At 41.5% G+C, this 19,571-nt stretch overlaps 2 protein-coding genes and 1 long non-coding RNA gene across 5 annotated transcripts in view; 2 read left to right on the top strand and 1 right to left on the bottom strand.

Moving 5' to 3' along the window:
• The first annotated feature begins 590 nt into the window (after positions 1 to 590).
• On the top strand, positions 591 to 9,868 carry mau2 (MAU2 sister chromatid cohesion factor). The gene is made up of 18 exons (XM_089000969.1): positions 591 to 859; positions 1,170 to 1,253; positions 1,404 to 1,499; positions 2,861 to 2,955; positions 3,241 to 3,268; positions 4,521 to 4,676; positions 4,816 to 4,962; positions 5,606 to 5,696; positions 5,776 to 5,879; positions 5,959 to 6,036; positions 6,121 to 6,186; positions 6,288 to 6,371; positions 7,134 to 7,183; positions 7,427 to 7,504; positions 7,589 to 7,700; positions 7,940 to 8,030; positions 8,189 to 8,316; positions 8,614 to 9,868. The coding sequence occupies exons 1-18, from the start codon at positions 626 to 628 to the stop codon at positions 8,686 to 8,688; spliced, it is 1,797 nt and encodes a 598-aa protein (XP_088857095.1). The 5' UTR covers positions 591 to 625; the 3' UTR covers positions 8,689 to 9,868.
• A 76-nt stretch (positions 9,869 to 9,944) lies between these two features.
• LOC148895606 (uncharacterized) lies at positions 9,945 to 10,962 on the bottom strand. The gene is made up of 3 exons (XR_016115599.1): positions 10,825 to 10,962; positions 10,386 to 10,593; positions 9,945 to 10,100 (listed from the first exon to the last, which is right to left on the bottom strand). It is a non-coding gene; the product is annotated as an uncharacterized LOC148895606 (long non-coding RNA).
• The window catches only part of gatad2ab (GATA zinc finger domain containing 2Ab), a 29,278-nt gene continuing 20,239 nt past the window's right edge, over positions 10,533 to 19,571 (top strand). For 2 of the 3 annotated variants that reach the window (XM_089001293.1, XM_089001292.1), the window contains exon 1: positions 10,533 to 10,675. The gene's annotated coding sequence lies outside the window, so the exon portion shown is untranslated. The remainder of the gene's footprint in view (positions 10,676 to 19,571) is intronic. The other variant, XM_089001291.1, reaches the window with a different exon arrangement.

The raw sequence follows: 19,571 nt of genomic DNA, 5'->3' as shown, positions 1-19,571 counted from the left end.
GTGTATGTACTCAGAATAGCCCATTCACGTTCCAATCATGTTATATGGCACTTTTTATGCACTTGTCTCCAGTTATAATTCTTCTGATACATTGCTGGGATAGGCACCAGCCCCCCAGCGACCCTAACGAGGATGAAGCGGTCTGGAAAATTGATGGATGGGTGAAATTTCAAATAAGATCAGATGTTTTTTTGTCGTAGTTTTTGCTTTCCATCAGAAACCAGATTTCATTTTTTTTTGCACTAAAATGTTTGTGCGAGGGATATTTGGAATTGTTTATAATTCCCCAAAAATACATTTCACATTACTGTACGAGTAAAATGGTTGATTTTGGTGTATTTTTTTTTAGCATGGATATGGAGATTGTCATCTGTGTCATTGAGAGTTTTGAAATGCGCTTATAAATGAAATGTCTCTCTCTCTCAAAACACTAATAGATGACGGTATATTTTGGGAATTCGTGACGCAAGTAAACAGTAAAGACTAAAAAATAAGGAAATGCACAAATGTTAAAACTACAGAATGACCAATTGGACCGAGTAGCTGGGACAACGGCTTCCAAAATCAGAACCTGGCAACCCAGCAGCCTGGCCTGTGAGCGCTGAAAAACTTGTTGTCAGGGAAAATGGCGTCAAACGTAGAAGCCCCGGAGCGCTGGTACCTCGCCCTACTCGGCTTTGCGGAGCATTTCCGAACCTCAAGTCCCCCCAAAATTCGTCTTTGCGTCCATTGTCTCCAGGCTGTATTCCAGTTCAAGCCGCCACAGAGGATAGAGGCCCGTACGCATCTGCAGCTGGGCTCGGTCCTCTATCACCACACCAAGAACAGCGATCTGGCCCGGAGCCACCTGGAGAAGGCGGTGAGTGGGCTTACTGAGCGAGGAATGAGCGGGGATGCAGTGGTGGAGCCGGCTGGTTTAGGCCACACTTTGGGAAACAACGAAACACCCAAGTCCTTTTTAAGCGCTTCGTCAGTTCGTCGCAATATCGCTATACGGGAATTGTACCATTTGCTTCACCACATAATGACACGTTCGTCCTCAGTCAGGCGCTTCCATTCTTTTAGGTGCCGTACAGAATTAGCTGTGAATGGGTTTCTAAATGGTCCAATATTACATAGAACAACAAGGTGACCAAACTGTAATAACGTTTGTACTTCTTCTCTTGCAGTGGTACATTTCCCAACAGGTTCCTCAGTTCGAAGATGTTAAGTTTGAGGCTGCAAGCATTTTATCAGAACTCTTCTGCCAACAGGTAATATTGGGACGTCCATGTACTTCTGAAATTCCACTTCGCCTCACAAGCTTGCACGGTGGCCTTAGTTGCAGTCGTGTTAATTATCTGCATTTGCATTGAATAACCTCGATATTTTTCACATCTTGTACTGCTCATCATTTTTTTTAGAATTTGGTGGACTCTGCAAAACCTCTTCTCCGCAAGGCCATCCAAATATCTCAACAAACACCATATTGGCACTGTAGGCTGTTGTTCCAGCTGGCGGTATGTATCACATTCTGAATGAGATAATGATCCAAATAGCATACAATTTAACCCTGCGCCCTTCCTAATAACCAGTACTTGGTATAAGGGCAGCAGTACCAAGTGAAGTACCATCTTCACCGCCTAAACGTTATGTCCAGAAAATGTGTGGGCAACAGTACCAAGTGAAGTACCATCTTCACCGCCTAAACGTTGTGTCCAGAAAATGTGTGGGCAACAGCAGTTTGCTCATCAGAACTTTATTCATTCATGAACTGATATGATATGAACAAAATGAGACCGGTAGAATGGTCATCCTCATAATGTGCAAATCTTTCCTAAAATCCATGTTTGATCAAAAGAAGGATTTTTCTTCTTTTTCTCACAACATATCCTATCCATATTCCTAATTGATTTGATATTGACTTTCATCGGAATAGCATAAACTAGGGGGAAAATATTAGTTATGCAACACCTAGGGACAGTAACTCACTGGTCCTGTCTACAATGTAATCTTAATGCAGTTGTTATAGAAAGTCATACTGTAAAGATAAGATGCTAAAAAATTGAAGTGTTCCCTGCATTTTTTTGGGAGGCGGCTGTTTTTATGCTTTATTGCCTAGTTTGCCAGCCTGTCGCCATTTGGTTGGTGCATGAGAAACTGTAAAGAAAAACCCATATTTTAACAACAGTATCTGGTGTTTGTCTCTTAAGATATAAAAGTCCTTCACCTCACTGCTTTGCAGTGCTTTTCTTGCTCCGGAAAGAAGCACAACTCTTTGTCGCAAAAATAAAATAAAAAATAAAATTAAAAAAAATATGTTTACACGGTAGGATTAAACAATCTCTGACAGACATTTAACAAATTTTAGAATTATTTCATATGAAATAACAAAGATAAAGTGCCTTACATAAAGTGCTTTCACAACCTGCAATCACTGACAGAAGGTAATTAATTAGCTAATTCAATATATAGCCCCCCACCGCATGTTAAAATGTACGCTAATGTCCCCACAACTGGTCATGGATTGTCTCAGCACCACAGTGCCCTTGAAATCAAACTAATAGACCCGAAGAAACACGTAATGAGCACATTCATACATGAGCATCTCTGACCCATAACTGATGCACTCGGCGCGCAGACTGGGTAATAGTTAGCCAAGTAGCCGCAAGTCGCTTACCTGAACCAATGACAGCCAACGATACCGTCATCAGTGACACATGTCACTTACGTACACATTGTAGAATATGTTTTCATATAGCTCTAATTTGACTTCCAAAAGTGGGCATTTGCCCCGTGGATTTTGCACCATTTATTCCGAAAGGGAACAGCGAGGGTAAAAACTACTGACTTTGACAACTGGGATTTTCTTGTTCCCCAGCAACTTCATACACTGGAGAAAGACTTGGTGTCAGCATGCGACCTGCTGGGCGTCGGCGCAGAGTACGCCCGTGTGGTGGGCTCGGAATACACCAGGTATGTCTCAGGTTACGTTTTACAAGTGCAATCTGGTACATTTTTAAATTTATGTCGTTGTTTGGCCATTCAAACATCCTCAATGTGGACAGAAGAAATGTTCATCTCAGACAATTGTTTGTGGTTTGAAGGTCTACTTATTTTCAATGTCTCACCTTGTCATAATTTGAGACCGGATTGATTTTTGTGGTCCTTGTCTGTACACTGCCTCATTTAATTAATGGTCTGACCGTAAATATTGGCTGATTGTGAGGAATGCTGACCTGATGCTTTTGTCTTTTCCAGGGCGTTGTTTCTCCTCAGTAAGGGCATGGTAAGTCACACTTTTGTTGGTGACCTTGCATTAATAAGTAATGTTGTGTCCAGAAAAAGTCATCAGGTTTCAAAAATAAGTTTGGGATATTATGACAGAAATAAGTTCAATAGTCATGTTCCAAGAATGAATGTCAGTTTTTTTCCCCTTTGTTGTGAATTGCATCTTCATTCCAGCAAAATTAAGACTTATTTTTTCGTCGCGGTAGAATAAAACTTTTTATCAAATTGCCATTCTTTTAATTCATTCACACCCAACCGAGCAAAGATGTATCCACTGCAGTGCCCGGGTTTTTGTCATTGTCACTCGAATTCCAGGACCCACAAAATATTGAGTTTTAGGACTACATAAACATTCAATGCAGTGTGAGAAACCTGAGACTCTCTTCTTTCATCAGAAAAAGAGCTAATTCCCAAGTTACATGCATCTGGAGGTATCTGCGTTTGAAATGAGGGCGGCTGTACAAAAGGCAAAGGCCTCTGGGCGAGGGAAAAACAATTCCAGAGGTCTGCCCAGCGCTTTGTCGGCACCCCCAAGCAACCCCCCCCCCCCCCCCCCCCCCCCCCCCGCAAGAAAACACAAAACCCGAACAAATTCGGGAATGGCGCTCCACGTCGTAGTTTCAATTCCCAAATACATTTGCCATTTGCCGTTCCCAAATACATTTGGGAATGGCAGTGAATGATTTAATAGTTAATTACCTGAGTCTCACAAATGTTTTTACTTTTCTTATTGCAAAACTACAATGAAAATATTTTACTCTTTATTTTCCCATTCTAGTTGTTTCTTGTCATTTTCATTCCTACCATTCTAACCTCTCCCCCCCCCCCAAAAAAAAAACAGTTGTCATGAAATATGCTACTTTTTTTGCTGAAAAGTAAGACCTTTTATTTTTGTGATGTGTGGTCTTGTTTTTTTCATTAAACAACTGTTCTTTTGTAACAACTTTATTTTTATCCATATGTGGTTGGATTAATTTGACTTTTCCCCCTCATAAATTAGAACTGCATATGTCTTGATTGCCCCAAGATGACATTTTCTCCTGTTCTGTAAAATGTCAAACTTTTCCCCATATTTCTTAATCTTTAATCCTGTAATTATAACCCTTATCTGTTCTTTTTACCCTTTCCTTCCTCTTACTAGCTGTTTTTTTCTTATCAGTTCTTTTTACCCTTTCCCCCCTCTTGCTGGCCTTTTTTAATTAAATGATTTTGTACTTTTTTTGCCGCATAACGTTTTCGTTGCCCAACAGCTGCTGCTCATGGAGAGGAAGTTGGGTGAAGTTCATCCCTTGCTCACGCTGTGTGGTACCATCGTAGAGAATTGGCAAGGAAACCCAATCCAGAAGGAGTCCCTCAGGGTCTTCTTCTTGGTCCTGCAGGTCACACATTACCTGGATGCCGGACAGGTACATTCGGGACATATTCACTTAAAAATTTGTCCTTGTTATCTTGGACGCAGCTCTCATACCAGGTCATATGAGATTGGGCGGATGTTCCTGAATTCTTTTTAGGATTATGAGTTGATCATGTCCTTGTTTCCTTTAGGTGAAAAGCGTGAAGCCGTGTCTGAAGCAACTGCAGCAGTGCATCCAGACCATTTCAACACTCCATGATGACGAGATTCTTCCCAGCAACCCGGCTGACCTCTTTCATTGGCTCCCTAAGGAGCATATGTGTGTCCTTGTTTATCTGGTACGCATTGCATTTCATTTCTTTTGCCCTTTCCATGTTGATTTGATGGTTGGGTGAAAACGTTTATGTAGCACAGGTTGACTTTTGAAACACTTACCATTGAGATGAGTTGCATTTGAACTACTTTGGAGCTACTCCAGTTCCAACACACTAATTAATGGAAAGCAGTAATTTTATAATAAGAATACATTTCATTTATAAGCGTCTTTCAAAACTCTCAAGGTCACTTTACAGTCACAGGATATCTGTATTTCTTTAACAATTCTAATAAAAGCTCACCAGGCCTTATTTTTGAATAAGTTGCTGATTCTCACACATCTTATTTTTTTATCATCAACTCTCAGAAAAAAAATCAAAAACACAACTGTAATATAACATGTTAAAAAAAGCATAAAATAAGTGAGGATAGGCTAATGTAGCAGTTAGGTATGACACAAACGTCTTTTTAGAATCCTTGGATGCTGACTAAAAAGTGGTTTAACGAAGTACACTTGTAGGATATGCCGACAACTATTGACAAAAGTAAGGACATCTGGGGCATCCTTTTCATAAGTGCCACAAATGACAAAAAAGCAAAACCCCCCTCTTCTTAACTTCCTCGACCTCTAATTGACCTTCTGTTGTGATGACGTCTTGGCTACAGGTGACGGTGATGCACTCCATGCAAGCGGGTTACCTGGAGAAAGCACAGAAGTACACAGACAAGGCATTAATGCAACTAGAGAAATTAAAAAGTGAGTGTGTTGTGCTTTTTTTTCCAAAACAATTACAGTGGACCGCCGCTCGTTATATCGTTTTAATTTTTGTCGATAGTGTTGGACTGCAGCCCCATCCTCTCTACCTTTCAAGTCATTCTACTGGAACACATCATCATGTGTAGGCTTGTTACAGGCCACAAGGCCACTGCGCTACAGGAGGTATTTACTTGCTCTCTTTCTGCATGTTTTGGTTAATTGTTGCAAAATGACCGCTCCCGACCGCTCGTTCTCTTTCCAGATCTCACAGGTGTGCCAGCTATGCCAACAGTCTCCCCGGTTATTCACCAACCATGCTGCTCAGCTCCACACATTATTAGTGAGTATCTCAAACCTTTTTATGTTTTGATTTTGTCATGTTTACGTACATAGTGGAATCATTTGATGTTTCTGTTTGTTTTAGGGCCTCTACTGCATCTCTGTGAACTGCATGGATAACGCAGAAGCACAGTTTACCACGGCCTTGCGGGTGAACGCATCCCCCTTTTTGCTGCACGCATTTTTATCACTTACTGGCTACCTTGTGGCGTTCGCTCATGCTGACTCAAATGTGCGTCTTTTGTGTTTCAGCTCACAACGCATCAGGAGCTGTGGACTTACATTGTCACCAATTTGGCCAGCGTTTACATTCGGGAAGGCAACAGACACCAAGAGGTATGACAGTGATGGCGGTCGCGTCCTTGAAGTGTACAGTTTGGAAAAGAATAATATCAAACTGATGCTGTAAGTGAAGAGGAGCACACGCATTACATTCGTCTACGATCAAATTTAGAAGAAAAAAAATGTTTGGTTAGATTTTTATACTGATTAGAACTGAAATCGGCATGCAGATTCCAAATTTGCAGTCTTTTTCCCAGCATGTATTTTTTTTTTATCCATGTTACCCTTGCAGCAAAATTCCACTGATTAGCTTAAGTTATTTTAGTGATTCACTTAGCCACCCAATTCTAACTACGGTGTGGTGCCAGGCCGAAGTTTGAGGCAGCACAAGAAGGTCAAAGTTGTTACACTCAATCAAATATGTTCTGTCTGCATGGAGGTGTGATATTACATTCAAACCTCCTTTGTACAATATTTTATAAATGGCCGACCGTTTAAACATCCCGCATGCAAAGTCAGCTGACTTGGATAACATGCAGCACACTTGCGAGTACAAACGGTATAAAGAATGGTTGAATGCTCAAAAATGGATTTCATGTTAATGAATGAAAAAAATATATTCAGTCCTAATGCAATTGATTGATGACAAGGTACAAGTTGAGAACATTTGTCAGTCTGACACTTTGCCCACCAGAGGGCGCTATAAACGAAGAGCTCACTTTATGACACTCAAATCCGGTATGCAGGGTACCCTGGAGAATATTAGTGGAATAAACCATGTAATATAGTTAAATTTGATATTCATCTGTCTTACAGTTGTACAGCCTCTTGGAGAGAATAAACCCAGACCACAACTTCCCAGTCAGGTGAGATAATGTGAAACTTATTGAAGATCTTGAGCTTCCCAACCATCATTGCATTTGGAAGGTCAGGGGTGTAATTGTATTTATTTTTAGACTGACAACTAACTACTGCATATTTTTTCCAAGAGATATAAATATACGTTCAGCTTGTGAAACATTTTGAGTGAGTGTAATGTTATGCAGAGAAAGAGACTTTTGTTTTGTCAAACACAATGCAGCTGGAATAACATGTTGGTCTTTGGTCAGCTCACACTGCCTCCGGGCCGCTGCTTTCTACATCCGGGGACTGTTGTCCTTCTTCCAAGGCCGCTACAATGAAGCCAAGTAGGATAATTTTTTTCCCTCCCTTCTTTTTCTCGCGTGACTCAACCTTTCGACACTTTCACATTCTTGTTGTTCTCTTTCCAGACGCTTCTTGAGAGAAACCCTGAAGATGTCTAATGCAGAGGATCTGAACAGACTAACCGCTTGCTCGCTGGTTCTACTGGGGCATATTTTCTATGTGCTGGGCAATCACAGAGTAAGACTGAGTTCCTGATCTTAATGCTTCTTGCAATATCCTCTCAGACAGAGCTGACACATTTGATTTTCGTTTTTCTCGCTCCTTCTATTTTGAAGAATTTTATGCTGCAATATATCAATTCTGATGGCCAATGCTTTTTTTTCCTTTTTGTGAAAAACATCAGTAACTTTCCCCTCGTAAACAGCGTGTATCATTCGCTACAAGTGGCTTTCACAATTCTGCTTTGTTCCACGCAGGAAAGCAACAACATGGTAGTACCGGCCATGCAGCTGGCCAGCAAAATTCCTGACATGTCTGTGCAGCTTTGGTCCTCTGCGCTGTTGAAAGGTATGACACGTTTATTTCACCTATTATGATTATTATTTATTATATTTACATAACATAATCCATGTTATGAATGCTCTTTTGGAGGGCCTGGATGTCATTTGAGCTCCAAGCGTTGGCTGTACTGCTCATGTATTTTTCTTCGTTTCTTTCACCTACAGATTTGAACAAGGCGCTGGGGAACACAATGGAGGCCCATGAAGCAGCTCAAATGCACCAAAACTTCTCTCAGCAGTTGCTACAAGACCACATCGCCGCCTGCAGCCTCCCCGAGCACAACCTCATCAGCGTATGTAAAGCACTTCAGGTCTCTCACCAATGGTCTTAAATTAGAATCTCCGAAAGTCAAAAGTACGAAAACTTGAGAGAGAAAAAATCCTGAGTTTTCCCAAAAATGTCTGCAAAATAATTTCAAAACATGAGTTTGTGGAGGCAAAGAATACATTTAAATTCTCTTAACACTTGTTTTATACAGAAGTTAGGAATGATAAATTAGTATTCATACTTCAAATTTAGCCGCACTGTTATGCATTTATGCTTTCATAACATGTCTGAACTAATATTTGTTTCTTTTTGTGTCACATAGTGGACTGACGGTCCCCCTCCTGTCCAGATCCAAGCCCAGAACGGTCCCACTACCAGCCTTGCAAGCCTTCTATGAGGGTGGAGCGGGGGGAGAACTGTGTGTGTACGTGTGACAGTGTGCGTGCGTGTTTGCTGCTGGTACATTATCACAACAAACGTAGTTTAAAAAGTTAGTATCCGGATCATTTTTCATCCCGATCTAAGTGACTTTGTAATTTCCTGGTTCACTGCTATCACGGTTTTAATTTGCTGTAAAAACAATTTACCACTATTGTTGTCGTCTGGCTGGTTTAGCTCCGCGCAGGGGTGTGCCACCTATGTCTGTCTTCCCTCTCAATTCCAAAAACAAATAGCAGCTCTTTAATATATGATCATAAACATTTGTTCAAAGGACTGTGTCTAACATGACGTCAATATTAAGATCTACTTCACTTCAGCCAGGGTCCTCCTCTTGATTTTCCAGCTTTTGTTTTCATTTGTAAGGAAGACAGGGCGATAGGTAGACAGGAGTGTAGTAAAGATGTAGAAAAAAATATTTATTCATATTTTTGTATCTGTTAAATATTTGACATCATACTTTAATTTTTTTATTGTTGATGTATGAACATATTTGTTTTCATATGCATGGAAGTTACTGATGTTGGATTCCTTGTACATTAGTTCCTGACCTGGGTTTGCGAGTAAGATATATTTGGTAGATATTTTTTTTGCACAAAATCCATAATAGAGAAGTAAAATGACCTCTTGTAATATATTTTCACATGAAAAAATCAGTTGGAATGTTGCATTTTTTGCTAAATTAGAGTTTGGGTGCATTATTGTGAAAGTTTGTAATTGGATCCAACATCCATGCAAAGTTTTATATATTTTTGCGCCCCTCAGCTCCATTTCCATTATATATTAATTTCTACAAACCATGTATTTTTTATTCCTTAATCTTCAGATCTTGTCCATTTTTACATACATTTTTGTAATTCTCAATTTCTCACAATTAGTTCCACTAAATTTTGTTCTTTACAGTCTGCATATGGATTCACCACTCACTAATACTTTTATTGTAAAGCGACATTTTATAAAGTCAGTTTAGTAAAGTGTCATGTATTTTTAGCCCTGACGATGTAGAGATTTCAACTCTTGGTATTTAAGGCACTCTGTCAAGGACACAGTTTAAGCTCGAGTACTAGTTTTTTTAAATGCTCATGGTGTTTTCAATATTTTTTCCAATTAAATAAATATGAAACAACAAATTTCGTTATTGCTGATTTTGCTGCTGCTATATATATATATATAAGTACTTTAGAAGTTCTGTTTGTGCTGTCATGTTGCTTGTTCCGTAGCGACAAAGGGACATAAGTCTTGTGCCGGTCCCAAGCCCGGATAAATACAGAGGGTTGTGTCAGGAAGGGCATCCAACGTAAAAGCTTGCCCAATACAAACATGCGGATCAAACCTCTAAAGATGGAGGACACTGCTCTGCTGTGACGGCACCTTGAAGGGAAAAGCCGAAAGGAAAAGAGGAAGAAACTCTTAAGTTAATGCATTAACAGCCCTGCATGTGTTAAATGTTCTCTGTCCATGTGGGTGGCAGTGGCTCATTTTCCAGGACGTATGGCAATTTTTCAATAAAACTGTAGTTGCTAATCATGTCCGCTGGAGGTCGCACTGAAGACTACGTAACATTTAACTTTCATAACTTTAAAGTGGCATAAAAACAATAAAGCTGATATTTTTAACAAGATCTTTTGAACTATTTCTTAAAATATATAAACATACCCCTGTTTTTATTCGCATGCTTTATTTTTAATGAGCAAACTCGGTCCAACTCTGCAGCATGTTTCACCCCCATAGCAGCAGAGCAGTCAGAAACGAAACATTTCCGAGGTGTCAGTGAATCCAGCATGACGTCGCCCGTGGTGGCACACTTTAGCAACCGGAGTGGCAGCGGACTGAGGAGAGGGGTTCCCCTGGATTTTCTCTCTCCCTACGCAGAAGACAGAAAAATACTAGTATCACAACCCCCCTGGGAACATCGGGGGAACTCGACTGAGCACCCCCTGGACTCTGTAAGTCCAAGCATCCGTCATCGGTCCTAATTTATACCACGTTTTGTATTGACAATAACATCTCGGCGACACGGGGAACTTTCTCCGCCGATGCTAGCTCAGAGCTAGCATACTAGCATCGCGCAAGGTAACAGTTGGAGCACTCACACCTCAACGCTGCAACGGCGTGCGTCGTCTCTCAACTCTCTGGATATTAACACCAACTTCGCCGGCGAAACTTCATTTAAGATGCTCTAATAGTAAGTCTTGACGTGTGTTTTACCTGCCTGTGGGCTGGGAGACCGTTTAAAGTGGGCAAAATACACGAATTTCCGCGTTTAATTAACGCCAGACTCGTCCGTGTGAAGAATAAAATTAGCGACTGTGTGTCTGGGCAGGCAAGTGTCCAGAGAGTTAGCATGAGCTCATTAGCAGGCTAACTTAGCTTGTTAGCTCCGCGGGGTCAGGTCTTCATTGTCTGTCGTGTGTATCGCTATTCAGGCACGTACTCCGAGCCAAATATCACAGGTCTTTTTATTTGTTCTCGTTTCTAAAGTAAACCAGAGACACCACGCCGCTTGCGGATCACACGATGTGTTCTATTTTCAAAGGGATGCTGTTAATGACTCGTGGTCGTTAGCTCTCTTTTTAGTTAGCCATGGATATAGAAACCGGACAGATGGGCAGGTTGTTGATAGTAAGCAATGAGGTGGCTTTTTTCATTTTCTTCTTAGCTTTTATAAAGTTGACAACACTAAAGTTGATTTCAACACTGGCCCCACTTTCTCTCCATTGCCGTGGACTATTTCAAAGACTTCTTTTTTGTACCCTCTGCTTGCTGAGGTGCGATTATTACGCTCCCGTAAAGCCATTGAGCCTAAAACTTTGTCATATTAGCTCAACCGTGAAAAGCCTTTTATGGAAGCGTAATGGTGGACGCTTGTGCCTATGTCGGGTGTGCGTGCGTGCGTGCGTGTGTGTGTGTGTGTGTGTCCCTCACTCCTCGCCCCCTCCTTTTTTTGTCCACGACGGATTAACTGCGCACGTAATCAAATCATTGTCCTCACCACACTTGGGTCTTGCTGCGTTACACTATTGTTTTAACTGATTATCACATTCACTTTGAAATGAGCTTGCGCGCAATGGCTTCAAGGCATTGCGAAATATCTGTCTCAGTCATCGTGTTCTCCATATGCACATTTAGTTTGGCAAATATGTGCATTCTGAAGGCATGTACAGAGTACATTTCTGTCCATCACAGTTTCGTTTTCCCACGGCGGTGACTAACAAAATCAGTCATAAAATGGAACGCAACCTGGTCGATCACTACACTACCCCAGTCGAGTATCAAAGTCATGAATGATGAAAATGCTTTGGACACAAATTTTAATCACTCATCAATGGCACGCCTCATACGATCTACCATTCAACATTTACACCTATGGACAACATAAATTTTTCTGTGCATCTAACATACATTTTTTTTAGATTTGGAACAACCCCAAGGAAGCACAGGGGAAACATCCAAACTTCACACAGGAAGTCCAATTCAGAAGTTCAAATCCAGACTCTCAAAACTGGGAGGCAGACATGCCAAGTACTTGCATGCCCATCCATCCATTTCCCAAATCACTAGTCCTCACCGCCTAAATGTAAAACAATGCAATGAAAACAAGTAAATATGGCATGTTGTGTGACTGGGTGTTCTTGCATCACTTCACAAACCAGTTTGTGTGCACTGTTTGCAACCTTGAAATATCATAATTACAGTAAATATTTGTGTAAAAGATAACGAGACAATTAATCTATATATTTAAATGCACAACAGTGAGTGCAAGGGTAACCGAGTGTTACTACAGTATCTACAGTATCAAGGAACTACAGTATCGTATGGATATTTACCTATATGGATCATTGCGCTCCACAGTGGGAATGTAACCATAATGGCAATATCACAATATAATTACAACAAAGTTGTCCCTCGTGTGTTACAATCTTAAAAGTAGCACGTGTGAAAAAAGTCAGAATGATTTTTTTTTTCATTTCTGCAATTCCAGTACTGTGTGGTGGTTCATTGATGAGTGCAGTGTGTGTAATTTGAATTTGGCATGTTGTGGCCATGACATTTAAGACACCCACTAATGAAACGGAATTTAGCACGTCTGAGTTCATCCACACATTGTCTCCTTCTGCTATGTGTACGCACATTAGCCACCAAGTGTCTCAAGATTCTGTGTGACTAGTGGTGGTAGGTCATTACTGTACATTAAGGAGAACGTTACCTGTTTGAATTATATTATCACCTCAGTGTTGTATAAAATGGCCGATCTTCCAGAATAAATATTGAACAAAAATTCCCCAAAATAACAACCTATTGAATTATTTGAATGTGTGTCAATTTTGAAGAACCAATACACGAACGACACCCAAAGCATCTATCAACATGCATGATGATACTATTAAGAGAATAATCTATACTCGCTACATGTTTGAGCTTTTATACAATACATGGCAGAAATGATATACAGTACAGTATTTGAAGTCCAAACTACAAATTTTCACTCTTCTTGCGCACCAAACAAAGTACATTCCGCAAATTGTCTTTGGATACAGTACCTGCTGACTGATTGTCTGGCCTGCATTAAAGCGAAAACTCATAGTTTATAGTTTGAGTTTGAAATACGTATATCTGTTTTGACACAAATCCTGGAACTTTTCGGACACACCTTATCGGTTGGAATCGACAGTAACAGGGCAGAATGTCAACCCAAACACATCTGTCTTTTTGCGTCCCCCTTGGGACACAAAAAGACAGGCAGACCAAATTCACTGCACAACGGCAGGAAATCCAAAACAGTCCCTTGTGCGCAAAAAGATGTCAACGATTGTGCTTAGTTAACCACAACTTGTGGCATATCGCTGACTGGCATGACAAAGACACGTGTTGAAGCTGGACAAAAGTAGTTGAATTGTGTCTTCATGTTTGCTTTAAACCTATTTCATGGTAACTGTCAGTGCAAATTCTTCTCTTCTTACTTACAAAACACACACGCAGAGTTAATCCTTTGATCCTGGCAAAAATGAGATGTATTACTCCTGACAAGTTTGTTACCTAAAAAATGCGTGCTTTGTTGACAAATATTTTCCCGAAACATTTTTGTTGGCCTTGCGGGTTCCTTTTTACAGTGCTGAACAAGAGCCCTTTCATATAAGAGCCAGTTCCTACCCTCGTCTAGCGATTGGAGCACGTCACTTTCCATTTTATGATGGACTATGGATTTGCACAGTGTTGCCTTTTTTATTGAAATGACTTACTGAGTGAGAATGATGTGAACAGACATGTATGACTCAAAATGTCCTTTTTTTCTGCTAAATCAGGCTTGATAGATTTTTTTCGATTTGCAGAACTGGCTCAGAAGATACTTCTAACATATTCCTGCCGCAGATTCCTTTTTCCATCGAGACTGACACAACCGTTAATCTGTGAATATTTTCCCTGTGTACCTTAGTAAGGGTAGTTTTACAATGGTGGTATAGGGGATTCTGACAAACATATCCTACCTTGTGTGGAATGCACTTGTCAATGTCCTGTATTTTGGACTTCACAGCCGAGGCTACCGCGGACATCCCCACATTTTTTTGGATCGTGGGATGACTCATGGCTATTGGAAAACATCTCATGTTTGCAGCTGCTTTCCGTGTAAAAGAAAATGGCAGTTTGATTCTGTATCCTCTGTCACGTTCCCGTTGTCGCACAGTGATAGAATCTCTGCGTGAAAGAGACTGTGAATTGCTACCTTTTGTCTTTATTTTTTTCAACCATAATATTGATCCATTGTTTATAATAACAAAAGGTACTGGTTGCTTTTGGTTGTTGGGCCTTAGTTGACTTGACATTATCTTTTCCTACGTAAATGAATTGAGTGAAATAAGAGTGCCTCTGCTGGCTTTTGCTTGGTGATGTACTCCATTTTGCATCCATTGCTTCAAGACTTGATCACAATCTTTTCAGCTCAACAGAACTAATTCTGAACAAGCAGTTGAACCATCGTTATACAAACAAAACATCAAAATTATGTCTTGGCTGAGCTAAAATTATCTCGCACTGGCATTGCGACTTTTCAGATTTTCACGTGTTGCACTAAAATTATACTCCGTAGTGTTGGTATGCTTTACATCGATATGAGAAGTTTTTTATCCATCCTGTGATGAATCATTCATCACATTATCTTCCCTTCCACATCATTACTTGGGAACAGGAAGTGCTCATGAAACTAAAGTCCCACCTAAAATACTGTCACACAAATATCAGTGTATTTAAGATTCCCCATTATCCTCGACAGTTTTGATATCCTCGTCAAAGTGGCCATTTTATAGCCATCTTGCATCACATGACCATGACCGGTGACTGTATCGCTTTTGCCAGAGGCCTCGGGGCAACTCTTTAGCATTTGGTTGACTGACCCATTTCTTACTCAGCCCGTTCTTCATGCAGACTAGAGTATGTGTATGCAGTTTATCCTGAGTGCAACTCAAAGCGGTTTTGAACTTCAATTTTGGTTTTGTGCCCGACTGCACTTAAAATGATTCCTCTACCATTGTCTTGAACTCACGCGCTGCGGTCATGTTTTTGTGCTCTTTACTTATTTGCTTCGGACAATTTCTAGGGTTGAAGACAGTTTGTTCCGGGATGCTGAATCACTCCCTTTTTTATTATTATTTTTTTCATTTACTCTTTGGAAACAATAAAAATAACAGACATTGAATCAATACATTCACGGTCGTCTGTCAAAACGGTAACATCTTCATTAATTAAGAAATGTGGAGCTTGTAATTGAACAGAAAGACACCATTACGTAGGTCCACTCAATTTATTACTCTGCAATTTTTATTATTTTAGTCATGGATGTGTTGAAAGCAGCTAAGTGCCCTACATTTAAAAAAAAAACTGCCATTCCACCTCAAGAGCACCTTGGCATTAAAACAACGGGCAATTTCAGACGAGCCGAGCAGGACTAAAGTTGACCACGATGCACGATGAATTTCCATCCATCCATTTTTCCGTACCGCTTATTCCTCATTAGGGTCGCGTGGGGTGCTGGAGCCTATCTCAGCTGTCTTCGGGCACGAGGCGGGGGACACCCTGAATCGGTTGCCAGCCAATCACAGGGCACACAAAGACATACATGGTAAATACTTTGACCATAGGACAGTTCCCTTAACTTGGGGCCTGTCAAAACGTTTTCTTTTGAGGGCCGTATACAGAAAAATGGGGCCGCTGTACAATTCTTCAACTTTTTTAAAACACTAAAGTCAGTCATGGAAGCTGTAATAAGATTGTATTGTCTAGTTAATTTCATCAACTTTCTCTTATAAGGGTGGCCAGCACTCCAAAAACTTGCCCTTTATGTCACAGAAGAGATCCTGTTTTGCATTGAACAGCAGCCCAATCCCATCTCCAATTTCAGACGCCCCCCCCAAAAAAAAATATTGAACAAACAGTAGAAATGTGACAATTTCTCAGCTAGTGAAGGATCATTGTGATCATAATTCAGACGTAGAGCACAAAGTAGCTGAAATATTATTTTGTGGGCTCCAAAATGTCATGATGTGGTTGGCGACCAACGGGTAGCGACGTCAGCTCTGCCTGCAGCCTTGCAGGTGCTGGTCGTTTTAATCACTGACACTTAAAAGGACACCCGGCACGACCATCCGGTGTCGGTTCATTGTTTGCCGCATGTTTGTTGCATGCATTGTGTATGCTGTGCATGTGTTTGTTTAACCTTGGCGGACTTTTGCTTTTGGTCTTCTTTTGATACTTTGTATTTTTTCCATTCAGATGATTTTGATGTTTTACATTTTGTTCCTGCTGACCTTTATTTTAATACAATTTGTCAAACAACCTCCTGCTCCCTCCTGCCTGCTTTTTGGAAGCGTAATGGTGGAAGAAGGGTTCGGTGAATGAGCATATGAAACTGGTGGGGTTCGGTGCCGCCAACAAGATTAAGAACCACTGCTCTAGCGGAACTGATTATCGAGTATTCCTAATAAGGAGTTGAGTAATTAAGGTAACATCGTAGTTTACATTTAAATTGTATCCCGAAAAACCTGATTTGGTGATGATGTGTTTCAAGGAGCTTTTGAGTTTAATTTATTATTGGTAGCTGATTGTTATGGTGCATCTTCTTTTTTCCATTCGGCTTTTCCCTTCAAGGGGTCACCACAGCGAATCAGTGTCCTCCATCTTCAGAGTTTTCATTCGCATGTTTGTTTTGGCCAATCTTTTACATCTGATGCCCTTCCTGACACAACCCTCTGTACTAATCCGGTCTTGGGACCGGCACAATACGGCACTGGCTTGTGTCCCATTGTGGCTACAGAACAAGCAACCCTATGAACTTCATAACGATGTAGATGCTCAGGAAAAGGCTCCCAAACACAAGATGGTCTTTGGCACAGCAGCGTTCTGGTACCTTATTGTTTTGTTCAATAACTTGTTATGGTGCTTACGAGATCCAAATAACGGTTTGCAACAATGTATTTCTACCAAAACCAAATGTAAGTAACATAATACCGTTCTGACAAAATTTGCTATGCGACAGTGTCGTTGATGTATATACGGAGTGTATTTTGGGTCACACATTTTGATGTCTTGTTGGCAGTACAGTGATACCTCGGTTTACGAACCCCTTGGCTTACAAACGTTTCGGTTTACGAATGTCGAATTTATGAAAATTTAACCTTGGCATCTGAACTATTTTTCGGGATACACACGGAGCGCCACAATGAGTGATGTGTAGTTCGCGAACGAGCCCGTTCTCCTAACAAGAAAATGGTGGCCGACTTGTTTTTGTCCTCTATTCCCTGCCCCCAGTATTTGGTTAAAGCCACATGATTGGTCAAGAATGCAGCAATGGGGGTGGGTTAACATTAAAGAGATAGGCAGATGACAGAGAGAGCGAGAAAATGGATAGAAAACAGTGAAATTTGGACTTGTTTCAACTTTGATAGATCAAAGGCAGAGTTGAGACTGCAAGGTTAAAATTTCCCTCCAATCAGGCTCCACAAATATCCCACACAAGCCATCTGTACACTTGATGCAAAAAGCTATCAACCCAGCTAAACAGAACACAATTGATGAGGAACGAGGTATAATTATCACAGAGAAAGTACCTACAAGGGATCATTCCTCAAGATGGTGAAAGAAAAAGGCTACGTTCCTCATCAAGTGTTTAATGCTGATCGAACCGGCCACTCCATTCCATCAAGCCATCAACAACCATCACAAAAGTAAATAAAACAACTTTTATTATACAGTACAGTTTATTTCTTTAATTACAACACAATAGCACATTTATTACACATAAAATAAGGTATATTTTGTAAAGTTTTCTGGTTTATTTAGTAGAAAATCATGTTCTATGGGGACCTGGGAACGTATTATTCTCATTTTAATGTTTCCTATGGGAAATTCATTTTTGGGATACACACTTTTCATCTTACACACTCTGTCTGGGAACCAATTAAGTTCGGAAGCCAAGGTATCACTGTATCTGGGCTTGGTGTTATTCAAACGTCTGTTGGGATGAAATATAAGTGGGCTGGGACATCACTTGTTGCATGGGCACTTTCTTGATTGACAGATTGTTATATTGTTATTGGGAGTTAAAAAACATTGATGATCAGACATGCACGATTTATAGTCCAGCGTTTTGCTACTCTTCCATCCATCCATCCATCCATCCATCTTCTGCCGCTTATCCTAGGTCGGGTCGCGGGGGCAGCAGCTTCAGTAGGGAAGCCCAGACTTCCCTCTCCCCAGCCACTTCTTCCAGCTCGTCCTGGCGGATCCCGAGGCGTTCCCATGCCAGCTGGGAGACATAGTCTCTCCAGCGTGTTCTGGGTCGTCCCCGGGGTCTCCTGCCAGTGGGACATGCCCGGAAAACCTCGCGAGGGAGACGTCCCGGGGGCATCCTAATCAGATGCCCGAGCCACCTCATCTGGCTCCTCTCGATGTGGAGGAGAAGCGGCTCGACTTTGAGCCCCTCCCGGATGACCGAGCTTCTCACCTTATCTCTAAGGGAGAGCCCGGACACCCGACAGAGAAAGCTCATTTCGGCCGCTTGCATCCGGAATCTCGTTCTTTCGGACACAACCCATAGCTCGTGACCATAGATGAGGGTTAGAACGTAGATCGACCGGTAGATTGAGAGCTTTGCTTTTTGGCTCAGCTCCTTCTTCACCACGACAGATCGCTACAAAGTCCGCATCACGGCAGACGCCGCACCGATCCGCCTGTCGACCTCTCGATCCCTTTCACCCTCACTCGTGAACAAGACACCCAGATACTTAAACTCCTCCACTTGAGGCAAAATCTCCTCCCCGACCCGGAGAGGGCACTCCACCCTTTTCCGACTGAGAACCATTGTCTCAGATTTGGAGGTGCTGATTCTCATCCCAGCCGCTTCACATTCGGCTGCGAAACGCTCCAGCGAGAGTTGGAGAGCTCCACTTGAAGGCCCCAACAGTACAACATCATCTGCAAAAAGCAGAGATGTTATACTGAGGCTACCAAAACGGAAACCTTCAACGCTCCGGCTGCGCCTAGAAATTCTGTCCATAAAGGTTATGAACAGAATCGGTGACAAAGGGCAGCCTTGGCGGAGCCCAACCCTCACTGGAAACGATTCCGACTTACTGCCGGCAATGCGAACCAGACTCTGACATCGGTCATATAGGGACCGAACGGCCCGTATCAGCCGCTCCTGTACCCCATACTCCCGAAGTACCCTCCACAGAACTCCACGAGGGACACGGTCAAACGCTTTCTCCAAGTCTACAAAACACATGTAGAGTGGTTGGGCGAATTCCCATGCGCCCTCGAGGACCCTGCTAAGGGTGTAGAGCTGGTCCACTG

The sequence above is a fragment of the Hippocampus bargibanti genome, linkage group LG07, assembly GCF_051943395.1.
Source record: "Hippocampus bargibanti isolate YZ-2025 linkage group LG07, ASM5194339v1, whole genome shotgun sequence".
Taxonomy (NCBI): domain Eukaryota; kingdom Metazoa; phylum Chordata; class Actinopteri; order Syngnathiformes; family Syngnathidae; genus Hippocampus; species Hippocampus bargibanti.
The sequence above is the reverse complement of the archived record's forward strand: the minus strand, read 5'-3'. Positions and strand labels throughout refer to the sequence as shown.